The 22887-nt window shown below is 41.1% G+C and overlaps 2 protein-coding genes across 10 annotated transcripts in view; both read right to left on the bottom strand.

Moving 5' to 3' along the window:
* The window catches only part of MTHFS (methenyltetrahydrofolate synthetase), a 305315-nt gene extending 302198 nt beyond the window's left edge, over nt 1-3117 (bottom strand). For 7 of the 9 annotated variants that reach the window (XR_009699487.1, XR_009699486.1, XM_061181713.1 and 4 more), the window contains exon 1: nt 2921-3117. Coding sequence is in view for 6 of the 9 variants with exons in the window: in XM_061181713.1 (XP_061037696.1) it covers nt 2921-3037 (117 nt within the window). In the remaining 3 variants the exon portion in view is untranslated. Of the gene's footprint in view, nt 1-2656; nt 2785-2920 lie in introns of those variants that run through there. The other 2 variants (XM_061181714.1, XM_061181709.1) reach the window with 2 other exon arrangements.
* A 5643-nt stretch (nt 3118-8760) lies between these two features.
* Nucleotides 8761-17077, bottom strand: BCL2A1 (BCL2 related protein A1). Its single transcript, XM_061181715.1, has 2 exons — nt 16658-17077; nt 8761-8868 (listed from the first exon to the last, which is right to left on the bottom strand). Exons 1-2 carry the CDS (start codon nt 17075-17077, stop codon nt 8761-8763), a joined length of 528 nt encoding a protein of 175 aa, XP_061037698.1.
* Between the last annotated feature and the right edge of the window lie 5810 nt (nt 17078-22887).

The following is a 22887-nucleotide window of genomic DNA, read 5'->3' on the forward strand; positions in this document are numbered from 1 at the left end:
AAAAAAGTGCTGTGTCAATAAGAATAAATTTGCCTTTTTTAAAATTATTGGGAGAAAGGCATCATTTAATACCTTTACTGTATTGAACATGCACTATGGCAAAACACTGTTCTAGTGCCAGTATGTTGATATTTTGGGCCTTGATCCATTAGTTGGTCATGAAGTCAACAGTGGGTTACAATCAGCAAATGAAATAGAAAATATTAACATTTGTTGTATATAGTAGGAGTTGTCAAACACCTGGTTGTGAAACAGATTTCTTATATGAGTACATTTACTTGTATGGAGTAAAATGTGTTTATTACTAGGAGTCATGGGTCTGCTTTTGAATTTTTCTCTCTCTGATGCCAGCTCTCAGTTGTCAATCTACTGATATCAGTGGTTCTGTCTCTATATGGCTACTATTCCCACCTGGAGTTTTTTTTTAATTCTAATCTACTATAGACAAAGAAACCAAACTGAACTCATCTTTATTGTCCCCATGCCCCTCCAAAATCTGCTCCAACTCTTACCTTCCTTGTGCCTAGTAATGTTCAAAACCCTTTATCCCCAGCTCTAAAGTTTGGAATCATAGTTGACTCCCTTTTTCCAGTACTCTCTAATCTCCATCCAGTTAATTCCCAAGTTCCGCTGATTCTCACTACATAGTCTCTCATTTACCTGCTTTTTCTCCTCACCTTCACCGTCCATGCCCTTGTTTACATCTTTATTACCTCTCACCCAAATTATCACAACAGCCCCTTACTGGTCTCCATGTATTTTTTTTCTCATTCTTCCACCCCCAACCCATTTTCCAAAAATGCTGCCAATATTCTCTTCCTAAAGGATATATCAAAAATATGTAAAGCACTCAATGCATCCCTTAACACACTTCTTTAACCTTCACAATAGGTCTTCAAGGATGACATTATCTTTTTTACAGATAAGGAACCAGAGGCTCAGAAAGATTAGGGGACTTGTCCAAGGCCATATGCAGCTAAAACACAGTGGAGCCAGATTAAATCCAGAGCTAGAGTTCCAAAACCCATGTTAAATTGTCTTTCCTTCTCTTGCCGAAATATTCCTGCAAATGTTCACCCACCCTATCTTCCCTTCACCTGACAAAATTCATCTTGTACTACAAAATATTTCTCAAACATCTCTCCATAGAAAGAAAGCCTTCTGATTCCCCCTCCCCTAAGCTTGGTTTCTACAGCTTTGGTGTTTACCTTTACCGTGTATCTCAAAGCACTGCAATTCTTTATTCACCTCTGTTTCCTCTTGAAGACTCTCTGCTCCTTCAGAGCAACAATCCTACCTTAATATTTATTTATTTGGCTGCGCTGGGTCTTTAGTTGCAGCACGTGGGATCTTTTAGTTGCGGCATGCAGGATCTAGTTCCCTGGCCAGTGATCGAACCCAGGCCCCCTGCATTGGAGCGCATAGTCTTAACCACTGGACCACCAGGGAAGTCCAACAAGCCTATCTTTTTCATTCCTACAACCCAGTACATAGTACAGTAGGGCCCACAGTATGAGTTCAATATATGTGAATTAATTAGCTAAATTTTAAGCACCTAGAGAGTATGGATAAGATTCTATACTTCTCTACACCCACTAAAGCAACTAATGCCTTCCTCATATAGCTAAAAATACTGAGTTTGAATAAATAAACTAACATCTGCATAGATCCCCTCCTGCACACCTATGTTTATGAAGAGGGGGATGAAATGCTTGTATTTGCTTTACTGCTTTAACCCATAGGAACCTTGAATTTGAGAAACTAATGGATGATAGACTAGTGAAGGATAATTAAGAAATTCTTACGGCATATCTAATTTCAAGGGACATCAAGGAAAAGAACTCCCATGCTAATTTCCGAATATAACATTGGTATCTATGTCAGAGACAGGATGCTGGGGAAGACGGATCATTAGTTTGACTTAGAATTACTAACATTTACTTATTCACGGGACATCAATTTTTTTTCCCTCGGGCGTCCAACAAAAACCAGTCTCCCAGACATCTTTAGCACATGCCTTCAGGACAGGATCTGTCCGCCATTTTACTGATACGAAAACTGGCATTACATGAACTTGTATTATACTACAAGGTAGTATATAACTAGTCATTCTGCGAAAGTAACACAATCGAGGTATTATAACCAACAGGCACGAAACTGGACTCATTCCCCTAATTTCTCTCTTTTGCTTCCTATCTTCTTGGGCAGCCTAAGTATGAGAATCAGTTCTTTCATTAATTCAGAAAAGCATTTAATGTTCACCTACTGAGTGATAGGAAGCTAGGCCCTGAGGCTACGGAGACAGGGCTCTGCCCTCCACAGGCCCAGTGAAGGGCTTCCATCCTTGAGCATCTCTGCACCCCATTTTGGGATCCCTCGTCTGAAGTAATTGCATCTTTCTCTGACCATTTTACTGCTATGACTGGACTCTAATTTTTTTTTTTTTTTTTTTTGGTCGCGCTGCGTGGCATGTGCGATCTTAGTTTCCCGACCAGGGAGCCAACCCGCGCCCCCTGCAGTGGAAGCGCGGAGTCCTAACCACCGGACCGCCGGGGTAAGTCCCCTGTAATTCATTAAGACTCACTGAAGGCACACTGGCGCTCATGTGTCCGCCCGTCTCCCCCTCTAGATCTTTCTGCTCTCACGCTGTTCTTACCTCAGCAGTCTGTCACCCACTTCCATCCTCTCCCTCACAAACCCCATAACTCTCCACGGCGCCATCGCCCCGGGACACCGAGCCCAACAGCGTCCCAACACCCACAACAGGACTTGCGCGCGCTCAGGGAAACACTGCGCGCCTTCAGCGGACGTGCGCGCGTCGGGCGGACGTGCGCGCGTCGGAGGTCTGCGCCTGCGCAGATCCGCAGGCCTGAAGGCGCCCGGGCCCGGCGTTACGGTGGCTGTCGTCGCGTTCTCCCACCTTCTGGGCCAAGAGGCGGGACTGGCGCAGCCGCTCCTCGGCGCTCAGCGCCCGCAAACGCCGCTTCAGCTCGGCCCGCAGGCTCCGCTTGGCGCTGCTCACGGCCGCGGCCGCCATCTCGCGGGTGCGATCCGGGTCCCGTCCGCAGGCCGCTGGGTCCGCCGGCCCCGGGGAGTGTCCGGTCTCGGCCGGGCGCGCCCCCCGCTTCCGGGTCGCCGGGCGCACCACGCCTCCCGCCCTTGGTACCCGAACTACGTGCCTTCGCGGTCAATGTACGCCCCTCCCCCAGCAAGTCGAGGGCAGCCGTGACAGCTCTGCACGCCTGACCTCCCTGGGCCGGCGGTACTACTGGAAGGTGTTCTATAAAGGGTCAGGATTCCCTGGGTGCCACGTGTCGTGTAGTACTGGGGCTCCCTGGGGCCTGAAAAGACAAAGGCAGGCCGAATAGAGGAATCTGTATGATACGCAGTCCTGTTAGCTAAAGGGAAGATGACTTTTTTAGTCTGTAATAACGCCTTCCTCTTTTTCTTTTCCAGTAGCTGGGAGGGAGCTGGTTTACTGCCGATGGGCGGGACAGATCCTTGATGAAGCAAGTGATTTTCTCTTACTATCAGCATGTCTCTTCTGTTCACCTCTGGAGAACTCAGGACTGAAAGTTCATTACAGGCTCAAGGTCCAACAATATTTTCACTGTAGAATAACTGGAACTTGCTCCTACTATAAAAGTTCTGTTCCGGGACTTCCCTGGTGGTCCAGTGGTTAAGACAACGCTTCCAAAGCAGGGGGTGCGGGTTCATCCCTGGTGGGGGAACTGAGATCCCACATGCTGCATGGCCAAAAAAATAAAATGAAAAAAAAAAAAATTCTGTTCCTTCAGAAACAGAAGATTTGAGAAAGTGTAGACACCAAGAATTTTTTTCTCTTGCAGGGCATGTGACCTGGATTGGGAGGAGAGAGGATAGTAGCTCAAGGGAATAACTAGGCGTGGAGAAAGGCTCAGTAATCTGATGAAAAGGTGAGAAAGTTAATCGGTGGATAAAGAAAATAAACTTTGAAATTGTTGGAAATTTAGAGAAAATATAGCAAGTCTATGTGAAAGTTTAGTAAGTTTTATGTCAATAAATCAACTTTGCTAAAATGTGTGTGGAAAAAGAAGCATTGAAGAATAGCTAGGAAAACGCTGGAAAAAACAAAAGACCGCAGCAGGGAACTAGCCTTTCCAGACACTGAAACATATTATAAAGGCTCTATAATTAAAACAGTGTGGTACTGCCACTTGAATATACAGTGGACCAGTGGAATAGAATAGAAAGAACAGAAGGAGATATAGAACGGACTTCCTAGCCTCCATAATCACATAAGCCAATTCTTTATATTCTCTTTATAGATAGATATTGTCTATTTGTTCTGTATCAATACATACATATATATATACACACACATACACATATATCAGGAGATAATATTAATAGGAGATATATTATCAGGTATATATAATAAGATATAAGGTATATATATATCCTATTGGTTCAGTTTCTCTGAAGAACTCTAATACAGATTTCTATATGCTAACAATGAATAATCTGACATTTAAAAAACAATTCCATTTACAAGAGCATTAGAAAAATAAAATACTTAGGAATAAATTTAACAAAGGGAGAGTTAAACTTCTGAAAGCTACATGGCATTGTTGAAAGAAAGAAAACCTGTATAAGTGAAAGGACAGCTCATGTTTATAGATCGGAAGACTTAGTATTTTTAAGATAGCAGTACTCCACAAATTAATCTATAGAATCAATGCAGTCCCTATCAAATTTGGCCTTTTTGCAGAAATCAATAAGCCAATCCTAAAATTCATATGGAAATGCAAGGAACCCAGAATAACCAAAACAACCTTGAAAAAGAAGAACAGAGTTGGAAAACTCACACTTTCGAACTTCAAAAGTTACTACAAAGTTACAGTAATCAAGACAGTATGGTATTTGCTTAAAGATAGGAAAATGTCATAGAATTGAGAGTCCAGAAATAAGCCTTTACATTTATGGTCGATGTTTTTTTTTTTTTGACAAAAGTACCAAGATAATTCTATAGGTAAAGAATAGTCTTTTCTAACAAATGATGCTGGGACAGCTAAATGTCTACATGCAAAAGTTAACTCAAAATAGATCAAAGACCTAAATATAAGAGCTAAAATGAAACTCTTGGAAGAAATCATAGGCATAAATCTTCATCACCTTGGCTTCGGCAATGGTTTCTTAGTTATAACACCAAAACCACAAGCAAGAAAGGAAAAGTAAATTGGACTTCATCAGAATTAAAAACATTTGTGCATCAAAGGACATTATCAAGAAAATGAAAAGACAACCTACAGACTGGGAGAGAATATTCACACAAGTCATATATCTGACAAGGGACTTGTATCTAAAATATATAAAGAACTCTTCAACTCAGCAATTAAAAAAAAAAGATAATCCAATTTAAAAATGCGCAAAGGACTTGAATAGACATTTCTTCACATCAGATATCCAGATGACCAATAAGCACTTAAAAAGATCACCATTAGTCATTAGAGAAATCCAAATCAAAACCACAGAGAGGCGCCACTTCTCACTAGGGTGGCTATAGTAAAAAAAAAACGAGATAAATGTTGACAAGGGTGTGGAGAAATGGGAACCCTTATAATGTTCTACATACATATACATACAAGAAGGGTGTGGAGAGAAGCCAAAATAGAATACAAGCAGGGACGAACAAACTGAACTGTATTGTCAGTGATTAGCATAACCACAACAAGTGGGTGGAGAAGAAAAAAAACTAAGTTAAGTAACTTTGGAAAACAGTATTTTGACTGTATACTGTAAGGCCAAAGACAAAAATAACTTTATACAAATATTGCACTAGTTAGAACGTTTATTTTTCACAGGGGTGTATATTAACAATTGTGAAGCAACTTTATTCTAGAATTGAACAAATAAGGAAAGATATTGTGGATAATGAGTCAGGTTTCTCCCTGTTGGAAAAACAAGTTACACATAAAGAAAGAGGGAATTGGGGAATGAACCCTGCGGTGCTGGATAATTAGAAGTGTCAGTGTTGAAACTAACACAACATTGTAAATCAACTATACTCAAAAAAAAACCGAAGTGTCAGTATGTACCGGTGGTTTTAAATATATAAACAAATGGATAGATACAGAAATAAATAGAGATATGTATGTTGAAAGCGCACATATATTTTCTAGCTCTGTTTGGGAGAGGGCCTAGAAGCAGTGACACTGCAGTAGCAATGAAATCTAGCAACCAGATCTTGATTTCTAAATATTCTCTGATAAACAACCAGGGCTTCTTGATTCTAGAGTTGAGGCAGGAACAAGATGGGCCTGGAACAAATTGTAGGGCCATAGAGTAAGGAAGTGATTTTTTTAAAAATAAATTTATTTACTTATTTATTTTTGGCTGTGTTGGGTCTTCATTGCTGCACGCGGGCTTTCTCTAATTGCAGTGAGCGGGGGCTACTCTTCGTTGCCGTGCGCGAGCTTCTCATTGCAGTGGCTTCTCTTGTTGCGGAGCACAGGCTCTAGGCGCACGGGCTTCAGTAGTTGAGGCATGCAGGCTCAGTAATTGTGGCGCATGGGCTTAGTTGCTCCGTGGCATGTGGGATCTTCCTGGACCAAGGCTCGAACCCGTGTTCCCTGCATTGGCAGGTGGCTTCTTAACCACTGCTCCACCAGGGAAGTCCCTATGTTTTTATTTCTTTTGAATAAATACCTAAGAGTGGAGTTGCTGGGTCCTGCAGTAAGTATGTGTATAACTTTATGAGAAGTTGCTGATCTGTTTTCCAAAGCAGTTGTACAGTTTACCATTATCACCAGTGGTGGATGAGAGTTCCAGTTATTCCACATCTTCCTCAAGGGTGATATTATTAGTCTTTTTTATTTTAGCCATCCTGGAGGATGTGCAGTGGTCTCACTGTGGTTTTAATTTGCATCTCCCTCATGATTAATGGTGTCCCAGCATCTTTTCCATGTCTATTGACCATCTACTTTTGTGTGTGAAGTGTGTGTTCCAATTTTTTGCCAATTTTTAAATTAGGTTGATGGTCCTGTTGTTATCGAATTGTACGAGTATTATATTTATTCTGGATACAAGTCCTTTGTCAGATAATAATGTGACATACATTATCTCTCATTCCATGGCTTGCTTTCTTTGAGTTTTTTTTTTTAAACAGCTCTATTGAGATATAATTCACATACCCTCTCTTTGACTGCTTAACTGTGTCTTTTTAAAAGAATTTTAAAATTTTGGTGATTTCTAAATTACCATTTTTTTTCTTTTCTGGTTCAGGTTTTTTGTATTGTAGCTAAGAAATCTTTGCCTACTCCAAGGTTGTGAAGATTTTCTCCTGTGTTTTCCTCTTGGAGTTTTATAGTTAACATTTAGGTCTGTGATCTGTTTTCACTTTCATTTTTGTGTTTGGCTTGAGGTAGAAGTTGAGGTTCATAAAAGCCTTTTTTCTTTTAAGTAAAGTGCTAAACAGAACACACAGTGAGCTGCACTTTGAAAGACCAGGTCACCAACCAAGCCAGAAATGGTCAGTGATAGCCCAGTGTCACTTTGTTAAATAGATCATGGCAGTGTAAAAGCCAGGGTTTGTGGTTTCTTGTGCAAGTGTATTCCAGGTAGCAGTACCCTTACACATGCTTCCTGTTTATGTCCGTTCATGACTATTCATTCCCACCACTTAGCTCTGATTAATGCAAAAATGAATTAAAACTTAACACAGTTCAGTAGGGGGAGGGGAGGCACTTGGCTGAAGGAGGAAAAAGAAAATGCTCCCTGCCTCCTGCAGACACAAGCCCAGGTGGCCTAGGCAGTTGCCTCTCAGATGTGATTTGATAAGTAACCAAAGCTACTTTTGTCAAAAATATTTCCCTACTGACTTGCCCCAGTGTCCTAATCCCCACCATTAAGAATCACTATGAGAGGTAAAGCATGAATTAACTGAAATCCCCTGTGAAAATGCCCATAGCCTGAAGGGGGTGCTGGGGAGGGAAGGCTCTGGTTTCTTTATTGGATCAATCAACAACTTCCTAGGAAAGGAAAAGCAAGCCCCAGTGGGGCAGAGATTGTATTGAGGGAGGAAAAGGAAGAGTGGGAAAGTCGAGAACAAGGTACTGTGCTCCCATGTTGCAACCAGATTTGCTGACCTAAAAATCAGAACACAGGGGCTAATAAATGACATAATTTTCTACTTTGTGAAATTTTTAAATAGAGAGTTTAACAGTGGCCCAATGTTGAATCGTTTACCTGTCTTTGTTCAGACTATCCCGGAGTCTCCTCCATATCTGGTTGCCATATTCATCAACTTTACATGGCAACTCTAAAGTGTGGCAGAGAGGGCATTGGTGGAAAACCCTACGTAAGCATCTAGGGGCACTGGGGACTCCAGAAAGCTTGGAGCCCAGAGGTACATGAGAAGCAGACCTCACCCATCATCAGTCTAGACTGGCGACACCGAAAATGATTTTTGGGTAATGGACACACCCTTAAGAAAATCTGCCAAAGACATCACCTTCCTGGTCATCATTCTCTTAATTCAATCTCTGTACCCTGTATTGAGCTTTACCCTTTTGTTGGACCCGCAGGCAGGACGCAAATTACGTATAGAGACAAATACATACAATTTATTCATTAAAATGGGGACAAAATTCCCATAACTCTGGAATGTCAAGTTATATCATGAAAGTTCTTTGTTTAGAAGTAGAAGTAAGTGTTGGCAAGTGCTTCTTGTACGAGTCAAGAAAATTAGGCAGATTTCACAATATGGAGTGTCCTTTTTGGTCAATAGTACTGCTTCAGGAGACATAATATTTCACAGATCATTCCTGTAACTTCCAGAAAAGTCAGCCAGCCAGATTTGGGTTCAAACTTCTTTACAAAGCCATTTTCCTATGAGAGAACAAATTTAACATTTTAAAAATTAGTGGAGACTATGTTTGCTGGAATGAAAAGCAAAGAAACTTTCATTTAAAAAATGCAGGTAGTCAATCTTCTCTGTACTTTCACCAGTTTTATTCTATTCATCCTTATTATCATTCTCTATCTCCCATTCCAGACTGCTCTAGAGCAGCACTGTCCAATAAAAATATAGTGTGAGCTACCTATGTAATTTTTTTTAGTAGCCACATTTTTTTTTTTTTTTTTTTTGCGGGATCTTAGTTCCCCAACCAGGGATTGAACCCACAGCTTCTGCAGTGAAAGCGCAGAGTCCTAACCACTGGCTCGCCAGGGAATTCCCAGTAGCCACATTTTTAAAAGTAAAAAGAAAGAGGCAAAATTAATTTTTAAAATATATTTAGTTCATCTAAAATGTTATGATTTCGGGACTTCCCTGGTGGTCTAGTGGTTAAGACTCTGCACGTCCACTGCAGGGGGCGTGGGTTCGATCCCTGCTTGCTGAACTAGGATCCCGCATGCCTGCCTCACAGCCAAAAATGAATGAATGAATGAGTAAATAAAGTGTTATGATTTCAATATGTAATCAATATGGAAACAAGATATTTTACTTTTTTTGTACTGAATCTTTAAAACCCAATGTGTGTTTGTACTTAGGGCATCTCTTAATTCAGACCAGCCACACTGCAACTGTTCAAGAGTCACAAGTGACAAGTGGCTGCTATATCGGATGGCATAGCTCTAGAGGACAGAAAATCTATCTTTTTTTTCCCTCTTTTTCTTTCAAATGTCTGGTATTGAAATATGCGTTTATATTTGTAAACCCCATTGTGCTGAGAGTCATAAGGACTCAACAGTAAAGCCAGATTAAATCAGTGCCTCTGAGCCTGTGAGAACGTTGTGGTTTCCATTACAATTCATTCTCTTTTTGATCAGACATGTTTCTTTAAAACAACTAAGAGTATAAACTGGACACTGTATGTAATTAATTTATAATCTATTCTTATAGAGCATCCTCACTGAAAAGTACCTCTGAGATCACCTGGCCTAATGCCCTCTCTTATTTTGACAAATGAGGAAACTGAGGTCCAGAAAAAAATAAGTTACATAAGGTTACCTGACTTCTTAGTGCTTGGACCTCTACTGGGATGCAGACACCATTCTTTTCACTCCGTAAATTTTCAAACCACCACCAAGAAGATTAGAAAATAGTTAAAATAATTTTTTTTTAATGTTCATCTTGTAAACATTTGCTCTGCCTCCAGCAAGTTCCATTTCTGGGGGTTACAAATGCCTTCAAGTAGTTCACAGTCTAGTGTGACTAATATCAAAATGTAAACCAAGCATATTTCTTTGACAGAGAACTCTGTAGTGCCTTGGAATTGTCTTTTTGAGCATCACTGGCAGCGCAGACAAACACCAGTCAGGGGAATTTTCCATTGAAAAGACTGAGCAAGAAAGCCAGCTTCCACTAACCCTCTGTGTGAAGTGTGGAGTCATGCTGGGAGATGCATGCTGTCACATGCTAACAGAGGAGACAGACTGCCCCTTCTCTTCTTCCTCTTTCCCCTGCCCTTACACACTCACACATTTCCCGTACATTCTAGGTGTGCATCCACTTCAGTGCTCACCTTCCTAGAATTTTCACAAACCCCGTATTAATGGGGCACTCTAAAATGATTTTTATTATTGTTACAATGATCACCATCTATTACAATTTAGGCAGTTAATATGTCATCCTCTTATATATATTAAAGTTCTAAACTAAAGCATGAACAAAGGAGGGACTTCCCTGGTGGTCCAGTGGTAAGACTCCGTGCTCCCAATGCAGGGGGCCCGGGTTCGATCCCTGGTCGGGGAACTAGATCCTGCATGCATGTCACAACTAAGAAACCTGCATGCCACAACTAAGACCGGGTGCAGCCAAAATAAATGAATAAATATTAAAGCGTGAACAAAGGAAAAAACTGACAAATTCAGCAATACGAAGATTAAAGTTTTTTAAAACGATAAGAAACTAAAATAAGAAGAACAACAGACCAGGAGACTATTTACATTTGCCATGAAAGAGTTCGTTCAAATGTAAGAGAAAAATCATCAAGCCCTTAATAGTTAAAAAAGGCAAAGGCTGTTAAAAAGAGAAATATAAATCATTAACAAGTATATCGGGGGAAGAGGGGGTGGGATGAATTGGGAGGTTGGGATTGACATAGATACACTAATATGTATAAAATAGATAACTAATAAGAACCTGCTATATAAAAAAATAGACACAAAAAAATAGAATTGTCTTAAAAAAAGTATATGGGAAAAAATTCCACATTACTAGCAGTTAAATAAATTCACATTTTAATACATGTTATTGTTTTTTAGACCTATTAAATTGACCTTGTTATCTTAAGCCTATTAAACCCTCAAAATTATATCTAATGGTTCCACCCAATGCTGGTAAAGTTGTGACATTGTCGCATTGATACAAACCTTCTGAAAGCAATATGTATTCCAATATATATAAGTAGTGTAATTATATATGAACCAATCATTCTAGTGTTACAAAGTGATCATGAGGCAGTCTTCTAAAATGTGGGGGGAAAACCATCTTCATGTTCAGTATTGAAGCATTATTTCTAAGAAGGGAAAACAGAAACCAACCCAAATGTCTAACAGTTGGGAATTGTTTAAGTAAATTATGATGCATAAAACTGGTGGGATATTCTGTAGACACTGAAAATGTTAACATGGAATAAGTGAGGCAAGTTGTTTAAAAAAATCACTCTGACTGCTGTGTGGAGAACAGACCATCGCAGGGCAAGCATGGAAGTGGGGACACTGGTAGGAGGCTCTTGACATAGTCAAGTGAGAGAGGAGAGTCGCCTGGAGGCACTGGATATGCAGTATTTCAAAGGTGCCCCCAACAGAATTTGCTGATGAGTTGGACGTAGGGTATGAGGGAAAGGGGTCACGGGTGACTCCCAAGGTTAGAGAGCTGAACTTAGGTTTCCTGAAGGACCCACAGGAAGACTTGAACTATGTTTCACCTTAGTTTTCATTAAATGATTTTTAAATCTCAAGTTAAAATTCAAAAGAAATACAAGACGAATCTGGCCCCCAAATCTGTTTAGTCAAAGGATATGTAAGAATTCTTGAGGTTGTATTACATCGCTGCTAGATCTTTACGCCTTTTGGAAATGCCCTTGCCGGATTGAATACTTAGTCAGTCGTCTACATGCCTGTGTGTGTCCTTTTATTTGCCCTCACCAGACCACTATTTAAAGCAAGACGATCATAAAAAAATACAACCTACTTTGCCTAACTCTTATGACTCAGTCTTTAATATACTGGTCACTTGGAAAGCACCAATTCTGACTGTACATCCCTACTTTCAAAAGGGGCTTTCTTTTGGTATTAGAGTAGTTTTAAGAATTACATATTTAAACTTTCTGGAATTTCCCATATAACCTTCATAGTTGTATTAATATTTGACAGTTTACAAAGCACTCTTACAGAAATGTCCTTTAATCTTTTAACTTCCCTTCTAAGGTACGTATTACTGTCTTCATTATATATTACATATAACATAATATAATATTTATTATATTTATTATATTAGGAATTTGAGTTTCAAGTTACTTCTGAAACTCACTCAAGATCACACTTCTAGTGAATGGGAAAACCAGAGTTCAAATCTCAGTTTCTATGCTAGTTCATTCAATCATTCCATCAACAAATATTTGTTGGCTACCTTCTATACCATAGGCCCTGGGCCAAGCATGCAGTATTCAGTGGTGCATTAGGTAGACATGATTCCTCCCGTGTGGAGCTGAGGGCTGAGTGTCCTTTCCACTCAACCAGCACAGGCACAGGAGAATGCTTTACTGAAGAGGGCAAAAGTAAGAAAGCCACCTAGCTGCAAACGAAAGGCAATCCCAAGGGGTGAGATGAGTTTCATCTCAGGCACATTCTAATGGTTTTTAAGAACCAGCCTTTCCTCATGAATGCCAAAGACTGATAAAAACAAATAGCACTAGCTCTCCTGTGAGATCTATGAGAGCCTAATCGTTTTCAGCACGTCAAATTGGCAGAGGGACAGGAGGAGATAACGGTAAATGTGGAAGAGGAATAGAAAGCGAGATGAGAAGCAGCAAAGAAAAGAAGGAGAGAAAGAAAAGAAGGGAGAAAGAGGGAGGGAGGGAAGGAAAAAGGGGAGGAAGAAAGGAAGGAAAGTAACTCACTTAATCTCATAAGTAATCAAACTTATGAGATTATGACCCCATTTTTGATACACTGGTCTTATTTTTTTACCTTTAGGGCATCTGTTTTAGATGGTGGCTAATATCTAACTATAGTTGATATAATTTCTGGAGATTAAATCTATTCAGGGAAGTTAGGCAATATTACTACTAATAATAACAATAGCCCTAAGCTTGTATTGAGTTATTTGTAGAAACTGTGTTCTGGGTGCTTTATATATAATATTAACTGATTTAATCCTTACACCAGTCCTAAGAGATAGACAGCAATAGTCTCCCCATTTTACACATGAGGTTTAGGGAAGTTAAATAACTTGTTTACGTCACACAGGTAGCAAGCATGAAATGAACTCAGGTCCATCTGATTCAGAGTTGGTGCCCTTATTATCTCTGCTGTCCTCACATACCACATTCTTGATCCAAAAGTTTTCATAAAATCTCTGGGCACACTTAAAATTTAATTAAATATGGGTACTCTCTAGTTGTAGGTGAAATGCCCCTCTCATCTCTCATTATAGGCATGCATCTTTAATCTGGAGCCAATGACAAGCACATATAAATGACTGTGGATAGGACAAGAGATCAGTGATTTTTTTGGAGAGTTTTCCAGGACGGTAGAAAGTCAGAAGTTGGTGCTTCCTTCTTGATGAAGTTGTAAAATGCCTCCTCATCTTCCTCTCTTCCTATGGGCCACCTGACTCCACTAGCACAGGCATGGGATTGTACCCTTTCCCCGGAAGTAAGTCATTCAAGAGTAGGTTCATTCATTTGAGCAGATTTGTCAACATCAGTATGCAAAGAAGATACTGGTTTGCCATGCTGGTCTGTACTGATTCAAAAAAGCACTGCCCGTCTTGAACAGATTCAGTGTCTCCTATGAGCTGGGAAAGGAATATTGAGGTTGCTTTGAAATGACATCTTAAAGGGCATTTCTATTCTGTCTAAGCTGTTCAAGTGTAAAAGTCAAGAGCTGAAAACCTACATAAGGACTTGGTGAAGGCTGATGTGTGTGTGGGGGGCACATGTGTGTTTATATCCTGCCATACTCACTCACACTTACACCTGTACCGCCCCCAAAAGATGAGCACACTTCTAGACTTTCTCAGAGACAATTCCACACCCTCCACTAATTATGAGTTCCAGGAGCTTACAAAATTTATTGTTAAGAAGTTAAAATTTTCAGTAACGTTTATTCATTTTCTGTGTGTTCCAAATACAGTGCAAACTCATGTGGAGCTTGCAAACTAGTATGCTCATACGTGGGCCTCTGTGCTAACGAACTTCTGCCTTCACTTGAAACCTACACAGCGTAATAGCTGAAATTTCCACCTGTCCTTCAGTATAGCTTTCCACAGCAACCAGAAAAAAACACGACCAAATATCTCACATGCTTTGTCTAGCCCCAAGTCAGGCTGAGTTCCAGGAAGAAAAGGTGATGGAGAAAGGGGAGTGGCTGCAGTAAGCCCTATCATTATGCAGGAAGACCTCAACAAAATGCAAAAAACATCAAGTAAAAGATTTCATCAACGTTTAAAACATAAGCACCGAAGACATCTATAGTTTTAAAAGACAACAAATTAGAAGATATCTACCACATATATAAAAATAATTTGTGTCCAGAATATTCCAAGAATTCCTACAAATCAGTGAGAAAAAGACAAAATAATAGGAAAACAGCAAAGGATATAAATAGGCAGTTCTCTGAATAAGAATTACAAATGGTCAATAAACATGTAAAGACGCTCAATATGAAAAGATGCTTAACCTCACTAGTAATCAAGGAAACAAGAATTAAAACAAGATAAATTAGGTATATATTTTTAAGCCAGCAGAATAGGGAAACTATGACAGACTACTATAACCTAATGTTAGTCAGCCGGGATGGGAGGAAATGTGGGATATTTGAACAAGCTGTGACGGGAGCATGACAAAGTGGTAGAACCACTTTGGAGGACAAGAATCTAGTAAATTTTAAAAAGTGTTTACACCATGACCCAGCAATTCTATGTCCCAATATCCATCCTAGAAAAACACACACACAAGGGAAGACATGATTAAAGATATTCAATGAAGTATTGTTTGTGATAGCTCTGGAAATAAATAAATATCCATCAGCTAGAAATAACCAAACATTCAACAGCATTTACATACAACAGCGTATATGTAGTACTCTTTTTTTTTTGGATATGCTGCGACTGGGCCCCCTGCAGTGGAAGCACGGAGTCTTAATTAACCCTTGGACCGCCAGGGAAGTCCCTGTAGTACTCTTTAAAATACTTATTAACGTGGAACAACTAAGCCCATGCACCACAACTACTGAGCCTGTGCTCTAGAGCCCGCGAGCCACAACTACTGAACCCGTGTGCCACAACTACTGAAGCCTACGTGCCTAGAGCCCGTGCTCTGCAACAAGAGAAGCCACCGCAATGAGAAGCCCGCACACCACAACGAAGAGTAGCCCCCACTCGCCGCAACTAGAGAAAGCCTGCGCACAGCAATAAAGACCCAACGCAGCCAAAAATAAATAAATTTTAAAAAATAAAAATAAAATAAAATACTTATTAAAATGCCCTTGGGTGAAAAAAAGAAAAGCAGAATAAGTACCATGTACTATTTATACAAATAATTTATAAATACTATAAATTATTTAGTATTATATTAGTATTGTTACATAGTATTTAACAATTTATAACAATTGTTTTTACAAAGAAGTGCTGAGTATATTTTCTATGGATATGTTCAACAGGCATGTATTGCATGTAAAAGAATTGATAACCAGTGGATAGCTCTGGGAAGAGGGGAGGCCAGGGTTTGTGTTGAAGAGAGGACAAAAGTGCTGTAAAAAAGTAAGTATTCAGTGTATTGGGATATAAAGAAAAGCATATACATACAGCTGGGAAAGGCCCCTTATCAATATGAGTTGTAATACAGGCTCCCTGCACGATCTTAGCTTTTTGAGACACTGATATAAAGTGAATTTTTATTTGGAAATTCTTGAATAGTTTCTTGCTGGTGGTGCAGTACATTATTTTTTTTTAATCACTAAGCTTTACCAGCCAGAATTTGTCATATTAGAAAACTGAAAAAAAAATCAATTTGTAAGCAATGAACTTGCAAAAATTTACACCTGTCTTTTGTAACATAATATCTAAATATAACAGCATCTAATACCAACTCTTTCTGTACTAATTCTGCATTGTCATGACAACGCTAACAAGAGCTAAGTCTCAGATTAGACCCTGACTCTAAAGATGCATTAGGGAGGTGCATCTTTTATTAATCCCCAAAACTCACTCCTGCAATTTACACGGTTAGGAATAAAAACTGAAACCACAAGAGTTTTCCAACTATAAAGTTTTAAGATTCATTGGAAATGAGCTAGAAATTTTATTTTAAAATTTTAAAACTTTTAAAACAAACTACCCAAAGAAAATATAATCCTTAGGTAGTTTTTTTTTTTTTTAATCAGCAAGGAAACTGTCAATTCCTATTTCAAAGTAAAGAACAACGAAGAATATTTCCATCACACATACCCAGCCTCCGTTCTGCCTTATCCATTCTCCTGTGTTTTTGGTTATGAACTCTGCAACAAAGTAAGAAATCTCCTTGTAAGTGTCCACATCTGGGGCAATTCGCTCTCCTAGAAGTTTCTTGATGAGAATACCTTCAAATGCAAATATGGTCACAATCCTTCCCCAGTTAACGATGCCATCTTCAAATTCCCTTTCCATCACTTGGTTGAATATTGTTCTGGCGGTGTCTATGGACACAACATCAATATTGTCCAAGAATGGTTTCAAATTCTTTTCAACTTCGTTTTGGACTGAGAAAGCAACGTCTTGTAACACCCTGGATGTTTTGCTTGGACCAGATCCAGGCTGTGGTATCTGCAAGACGTACTTCAGGTAGTCCTGGGCCAGCATGTGAATATAGCCAAACTCGCTGTCGTTCATCTTCTTCCTGCCGGAGAGCAAAGTCTTGAGCTTGTTCACCTGGAAGTGACTGAGGCAATCTGAAGCACAAACTCACGCAGCTTGGCGTAATATGACACATGGTATCTGGAGGCTGGTGGAATTTCTGTTTGCATCACTTGATAGTATCCTTCCTCCTTGTCACTTTCATGCATAGGCTCTGTGTGAAAGAGAAAGTTTAACATGTGAAAGAGGAAAATGTTTCAAAGAGAGGCCACTTCCTCATCCTGTAAGTGATTAATGCAGTTTTTAAAGTTTTAAATTCAAGGATGTGGAGAAATTAGAACCCTCATACACTGCTAGCAGGATTGTAAAAGAGTGCAACCCCTGTGAAAAGTTTAGCAGTTCCTCAAGAAGTTAAATACTATAGGGACTTCCTTGGCAGTCGAGTGATTAAGATTCTGCTTCCACTGCTGGGGGCACGGGTTCCACCCCTGGCCAGGGAACTAAGATCCCACATGCTGTGCAGCGCGGCCAAAAAGAAAAGAAAAAAAAAGGTAAATATAGAATTACCTTATGACCCAGAAATTCCACTTATAAGTATATGCCCAAAAGAACTGAAAACAAGGACTCACACAAATCACACGAGTGTTCCCAGCAGCATCACTTACAATAGCCAAAAGGTGGAAACAACCCAAATGTCCATCTGCAGATGATGCGATAAACAAATTGTGGAAGATTACTCCACCATAGAAAGGAAGTGCGGATACATGTTACAGCATGGATAAACCTCAAAATCATGATGCCAAGTGAAAGAAGCCAAATGTAAGAGGTCACATATTGTATGATTCCATTTATGTGAAATATCCAGAATAAGTAAATCCAGAGACAGAAAGCAACTTGGTGATTGCCGGAGGCTAAGAGGAGAGGTGAGTAACTGCTTAGTAGGTACAGGCTTTTATTTTGTGATGAAAATGTTTTGGAACCACATAGAGGTGGTGGCTGCACACCATTGTGAAGATACTAAACGTCACTAAATTGTTCACTTTAAAATGGGTCATTTTAGGGACTTCCCTGGTGGCGCAGTGGTTAAGAATATGCCTGCCAATGCAGGGGACATGGGTTCGAGCCCTGGTCTGGGAAGATCCCACATGCCGCGTAGCAACTAAGCCTGTGTGCCATAACTACTGAGCCTGCACTCCAGAGCCTGCGAGCCACAACTGCTGAAGCCCACATGCCTACAGCCCGTGCTCTGCAACAAGAGAAGCCACTGCAATGAGAAGCCTGCATACCGCAACTAGAGAAAGCCCACGTGCAGCAACAAAGACCCAACACAGCCAAAAATAAATAAATAAATAAAATAATAAAATAAAAAAATACGAAAAATATGTTCCCCAAGAGCATTAAGCAATGGGTTAGGCGTTAAACCCATACAAATCTAAAGACTGCAACACAAGATACTGCTAGATAAAAGTAAAGCAGGGGACTTCCCTGGTGGCGCAGTAGTTAAGAATCTGCCTGCCAATGCAGGGGACACGGGTTCGATCCCTGGTCCGGGAAGATCCCACATGCCACAGAGCAACTAAGCCCGTGCGCCACAACTGCTGAGCCTGCACTCTAGAGCCCGCGAGCCACAACTGCTGAGCCTGCATGCTGCAACTACTGAAGCCCACATGCCTAGAGCCTGTGAACCGCAACAAAGAGTAGACCCCACTCACCACAACTAGAGAAAGCCCCCATGCAGCAATGAAGACCCAACGCAGCCAAAAATAAATAAATAAATAAATAAATTTATTAAAAAAAACTAAAGGGGTTCAAGCTTCTCCATCCCTTTCCTTTCTGTTATTTATTTCCTAAGTCCAGTCTCCTGTCAAAACAGTCTAGTATCTATGGCTGCCCTAAATGTAAGAGATCCTCTAAAAAGTCACACTAGGAAATTAGTAGCTTGATATTTTACTCCTGAGCACCAGGATTATAGAAGAGGTTGATTAGAAAGGACTCCTTAACCCAAAGGAATTTTCCTAGGATAGATTTCCTGACCTAGACTTTCAGGTGGATCATCATCCTCATGGCAGTTGTGGTCATAGCCACTAAAGGTGTGATCACGGTGTTCCAAGCTCTCTTAACAGCATTTCACTCACAGTAATTCAAATACGTTAATCTTCACAACCCAAGAACTTCTGATAGAAGACAAAATCCTGCTATAAGCCAATACCTCTAATTCCTCTTTTTAAAAAAAAAAAAAAAAAAAAATTATTTATTTATTTATTTATTTAGGCCGCACTGGGTCTTAGATGCGGCATACAGACTTCTTAGCTGCGGCTCGTGGGATCTTTAGTTGTGGCATGCGAACTCTTAGTTGGCGGAATGCAAGCGGGATCTAGTTCCCGGACCATGGATTGAACCTGGGCTCCCTGCATTGGGAGCTCGGAGTCTTACCCACTGGACCACCAGGGAAGTCCCCCTCTAATTCCTCTTAAGTCAGCCAAATTGTCCAATGTATGGATAGAAATTAGGAGCCAGAAAGAACACTAGACTTGGAGTCAGAGGACCCAGCCTCGGTCCTCCCCAAATCCCTGCTCCCTTACTATGTGCCCTGGGTTTGTAAAATGCGACCATACACATTGACCTCAGAGGGGTGAGGTATGAAACAGATGACCCCTGTAGCACCTACAACCACACCTGGCGCAATGTGGGGGCCTAATCAGCCCTGGTTCCCCATCATTCTTTTACGGACTAATGAGAAATCGGGCTTCCCGGTAAAGGCATAACTTCCTAAGTGCACAGTTTCAAGTGAAATGCAAATCTGCCATTTATTTAGCTTTGGCACCAATTCTGGGAAACAGCTGGCAGACGTGGTGAAATTACTGGCTAAGAAGAGCACTGGGGGTTTGGGGGTGGATTTCAAGTCTCTTCACCAGAGTACCTGGCAATTAAGGCAGTTAGGGAACCATATCCCTGTCTGCTGGCTGCATCTTACTGTCGACTGAGGAGCCAGTCTCGCTAGTAGGCAGGAGTAGTGGGCGGGAGAAAGAGGAGATAATGCAGGGTCCCTTGAGAAATGGAATTCACTTTTTTTTTTTCTATCCACTTATGGAGTAACTTTGATTCTTTGCATCAGTGTCTCTGAAGAGCTGCAAACAGGAAAAAAAAAAATCCATTTAACTTGTAGTTCTGAATTATCTCCAGAGAAGGAAGGGAGAGATGGTGCTTAGGGTGCTGGTTCATAGGAACTTGTGGGCCATGAAAACGCACCTCTCAGACCTCGTACCACGAGAATGTAATTGACTAAGGGCCCCAGGTGCTGGGCCCTTCTACTGCCTACCCAACTCTGCACTGAGGCCGTGCTACCCACAGGCTGTCCCCAGTCAATGACTGGGCAAGGCAGGAATAGGAAGAGCGATTCCTGTAGGTCAGCCTCCTTTGAAAGGTGACTTTGATTCAGTGACTTGCCATCAGCTTTGTGAAGCCTTGCTTAGACTGCACTCCAACCTGAGGCTCTTCTTGCCCAATCTTCCTTCCTCCTGGCTCTTCTTCTGCCAGGCCAGCCCTGCGCTGTGGTCTGACAGCTCTCCCAGCCTCTTCCACCTCCCTCCCCATTTTCCCCCGCACAGGCATTTCCCCCCACTAAATCTCTCACACATCTAATCCTCTCTTGGCATTTTCTCCATGGAGTTCTAAACTGACACGGGACCTGTATAGAACAAGGGAGCGTACAGACACGTGGTCAAGCCACTTCTCCAGGATCTCCCCTGGGGAAGTCGCCCCCTCCCCTCCTAGATGACGCCTGTTGGCTCACAGGAGCAGGAAGCCAAGTGCAGGTGGCTTTCTCTGCTCCAAGCACCGTAAGAACCACCACAGGGATGGGAAAATGTATTTTCTCCCACCATTACATTCCCATGGTGATGAGCATTTCTGGAAAAATAGTATAAGCATGTGGTTTAAGAGTGGCAATTAAGCCTTCCAAGGTCAGGGTCTACCTTTTTTCTCTCTCTTGCCAGTGTTGAAGCCTGGACCCAGGGAAGCCAGGTAGTTGATCTTTGTTGAACAAATGAAACGCACTGATGTCACAACTGGGGCCAACTACGTTTAAGGCTCTATATTTCTGATCTTCTGGATCTGAAAAGGAATTATTTTAAAAATTCTTAAGTATTGTAGCCTGCTTTAGTTTATTTTGGAGCATTTCCAAATACTCACTTTTCAAGGATAGGTGGAAGAAAGACAAAGTCTTTTCCGAAAAGAATTATTTGTATATAAAGTGCAGAGAGACTGGAGTGGGGGTGTGTTGCGGTGGAGCAAAGTGTGGGACAGAGACAAGTAGCTGACCAGGAACCAGGCGGGGGACAAAGGGAGGTATCCTTTCTCAATGCCACCGTCACCTGAGTCTGCGTTCACCAGGGCCCTGTATCTAGGCCATTAAGGACCAGCACATGGTTCCCTATCTCTGAGTAGCTCTGTCCCCATGAGGAGCTTTGTATGAAATCAGGGTTCACCTGAGTACAGTCTGAGGGAGTCAGCCAGAATGGGTGGGGTCTGGAAACCATATGTTTACTTTTTTTTTTTTTATTGAGGTATAGTTGTTTTACAATGTTGTGTTAGTTTCTACTGTACAGCAAAGTGAAGTAGAGTTCCCTGTGCTATACAGCAGGTTCTCATTAGTTATCTATTTTATACATATTAGTGTATCTATGTCAGTCCCAATCTCCCAATTCATCCCACCCCCTCCCATTCCCCCCTTGGTGTCCATACGCTTGTTCTCTACATCTGTGCCTCTATTTCTGCCTTGCAAACCGGTTCATCTGTACCATTTCTTGAGATTCCACATAGAAGTGATATTATACGATATTTGTTTTTCTCTTTCTGACTTAATTCACTCTGTATGACAGTCTCTAGGTCCAACCATGACTCTAGGTCCAACCATGTCTCTACCATATGTGTACTTAATTATTCCATAAACACACACTAAGCTGCTACTGAGTACCAGGGTTTGTGTTAAATGCCAGAGAAAACTTTCTGCCCCTAAAGAATTTTTAATCTAGAAGAAACTATGCCCCATTATAGGGAATTGCATCAAAGGAACTGCATGAGGGAATAATTAGAGGAAGTTGCAGAGGTATAGCTTCAAATACGGGGATCCTTCCTGGAACCCATCCTCAGGCCATGGAGCCAGGCTTCTGAGAGTCTGGAGGTGCACATGTACGACACTGATCTACTGTGGACTGAGGGGTGCAGATGGATGGGGGAGGGGGGTTGACGGTAGAATATGATTTCCCAAATCTGTGCACACCTAGTAAGCACCTATGGCCTGACGAAAGTGTTCTCCATACTGCACTCATTTTGCCAGAAGTTTCTACTGAAGAAGCATGGCATCTTGGCTAGGGCTGAGGGAATTACTAGTGTTTGTCATGAAACTAAGAATAAGAAGAGTATGAAGCCTCCTAATAACTAATTAACAACTTCTTCCAGTTGTAAAGTACCGGGGGCTGCAATGTTGCAATTATTATCACAAACATATATGTGAACTACAACCTCGTGTCTAGCCATGGTGTTTACATAAATTGCCACATCCATACACATATGTTGCCTATTGCTTTCTAACAAATCGGCTCCCAACACTTAGTGGCTTCAAACAATAATCATCTATTTTGCTCATGAATGTGAAACGTGGGCAGGGCTCAGGATGGATGACTGCTCTCTGCTCCACGATGTCTGGGGTTTAGCTGGAATGTCTCAACAGCTGCGGCTAGAACAGCTGGGGTCGGCCGGGCATCTCTCTTCGAGTAGTCTCAGGATCTCTCTGTGTGGTCTCTCCAGCGTGGCAATCTCAAATTGGTCATACTTCTCACATGGTG

Source organism: Eubalaena glacialis, chromosome 2, assembly GCF_028564815.1.
Source record: "Eubalaena glacialis isolate mEubGla1 chromosome 2, mEubGla1.1.hap2.+ XY, whole genome shotgun sequence".
NCBI lineage: Eukaryota > Metazoa > Chordata > Mammalia > Artiodactyla > Balaenidae > Eubalaena > Eubalaena glacialis.

Coding starts and splice junctions, on each gene's coding strand:
- BCL2A1 (XM_061181715.1), bottom strand. CDS start 17,077: ATGAACGACAGCGAGTTTGGCTATATTCACATGCTGGCCCAGGACTAC. Junction 8,869..16,657: donor TAAGGCAGAACGGAGGCTGG/GTATGTGTGATG, acceptor GTTCTCTCATAG/GAAAATGGCTTTGTAAAGAA.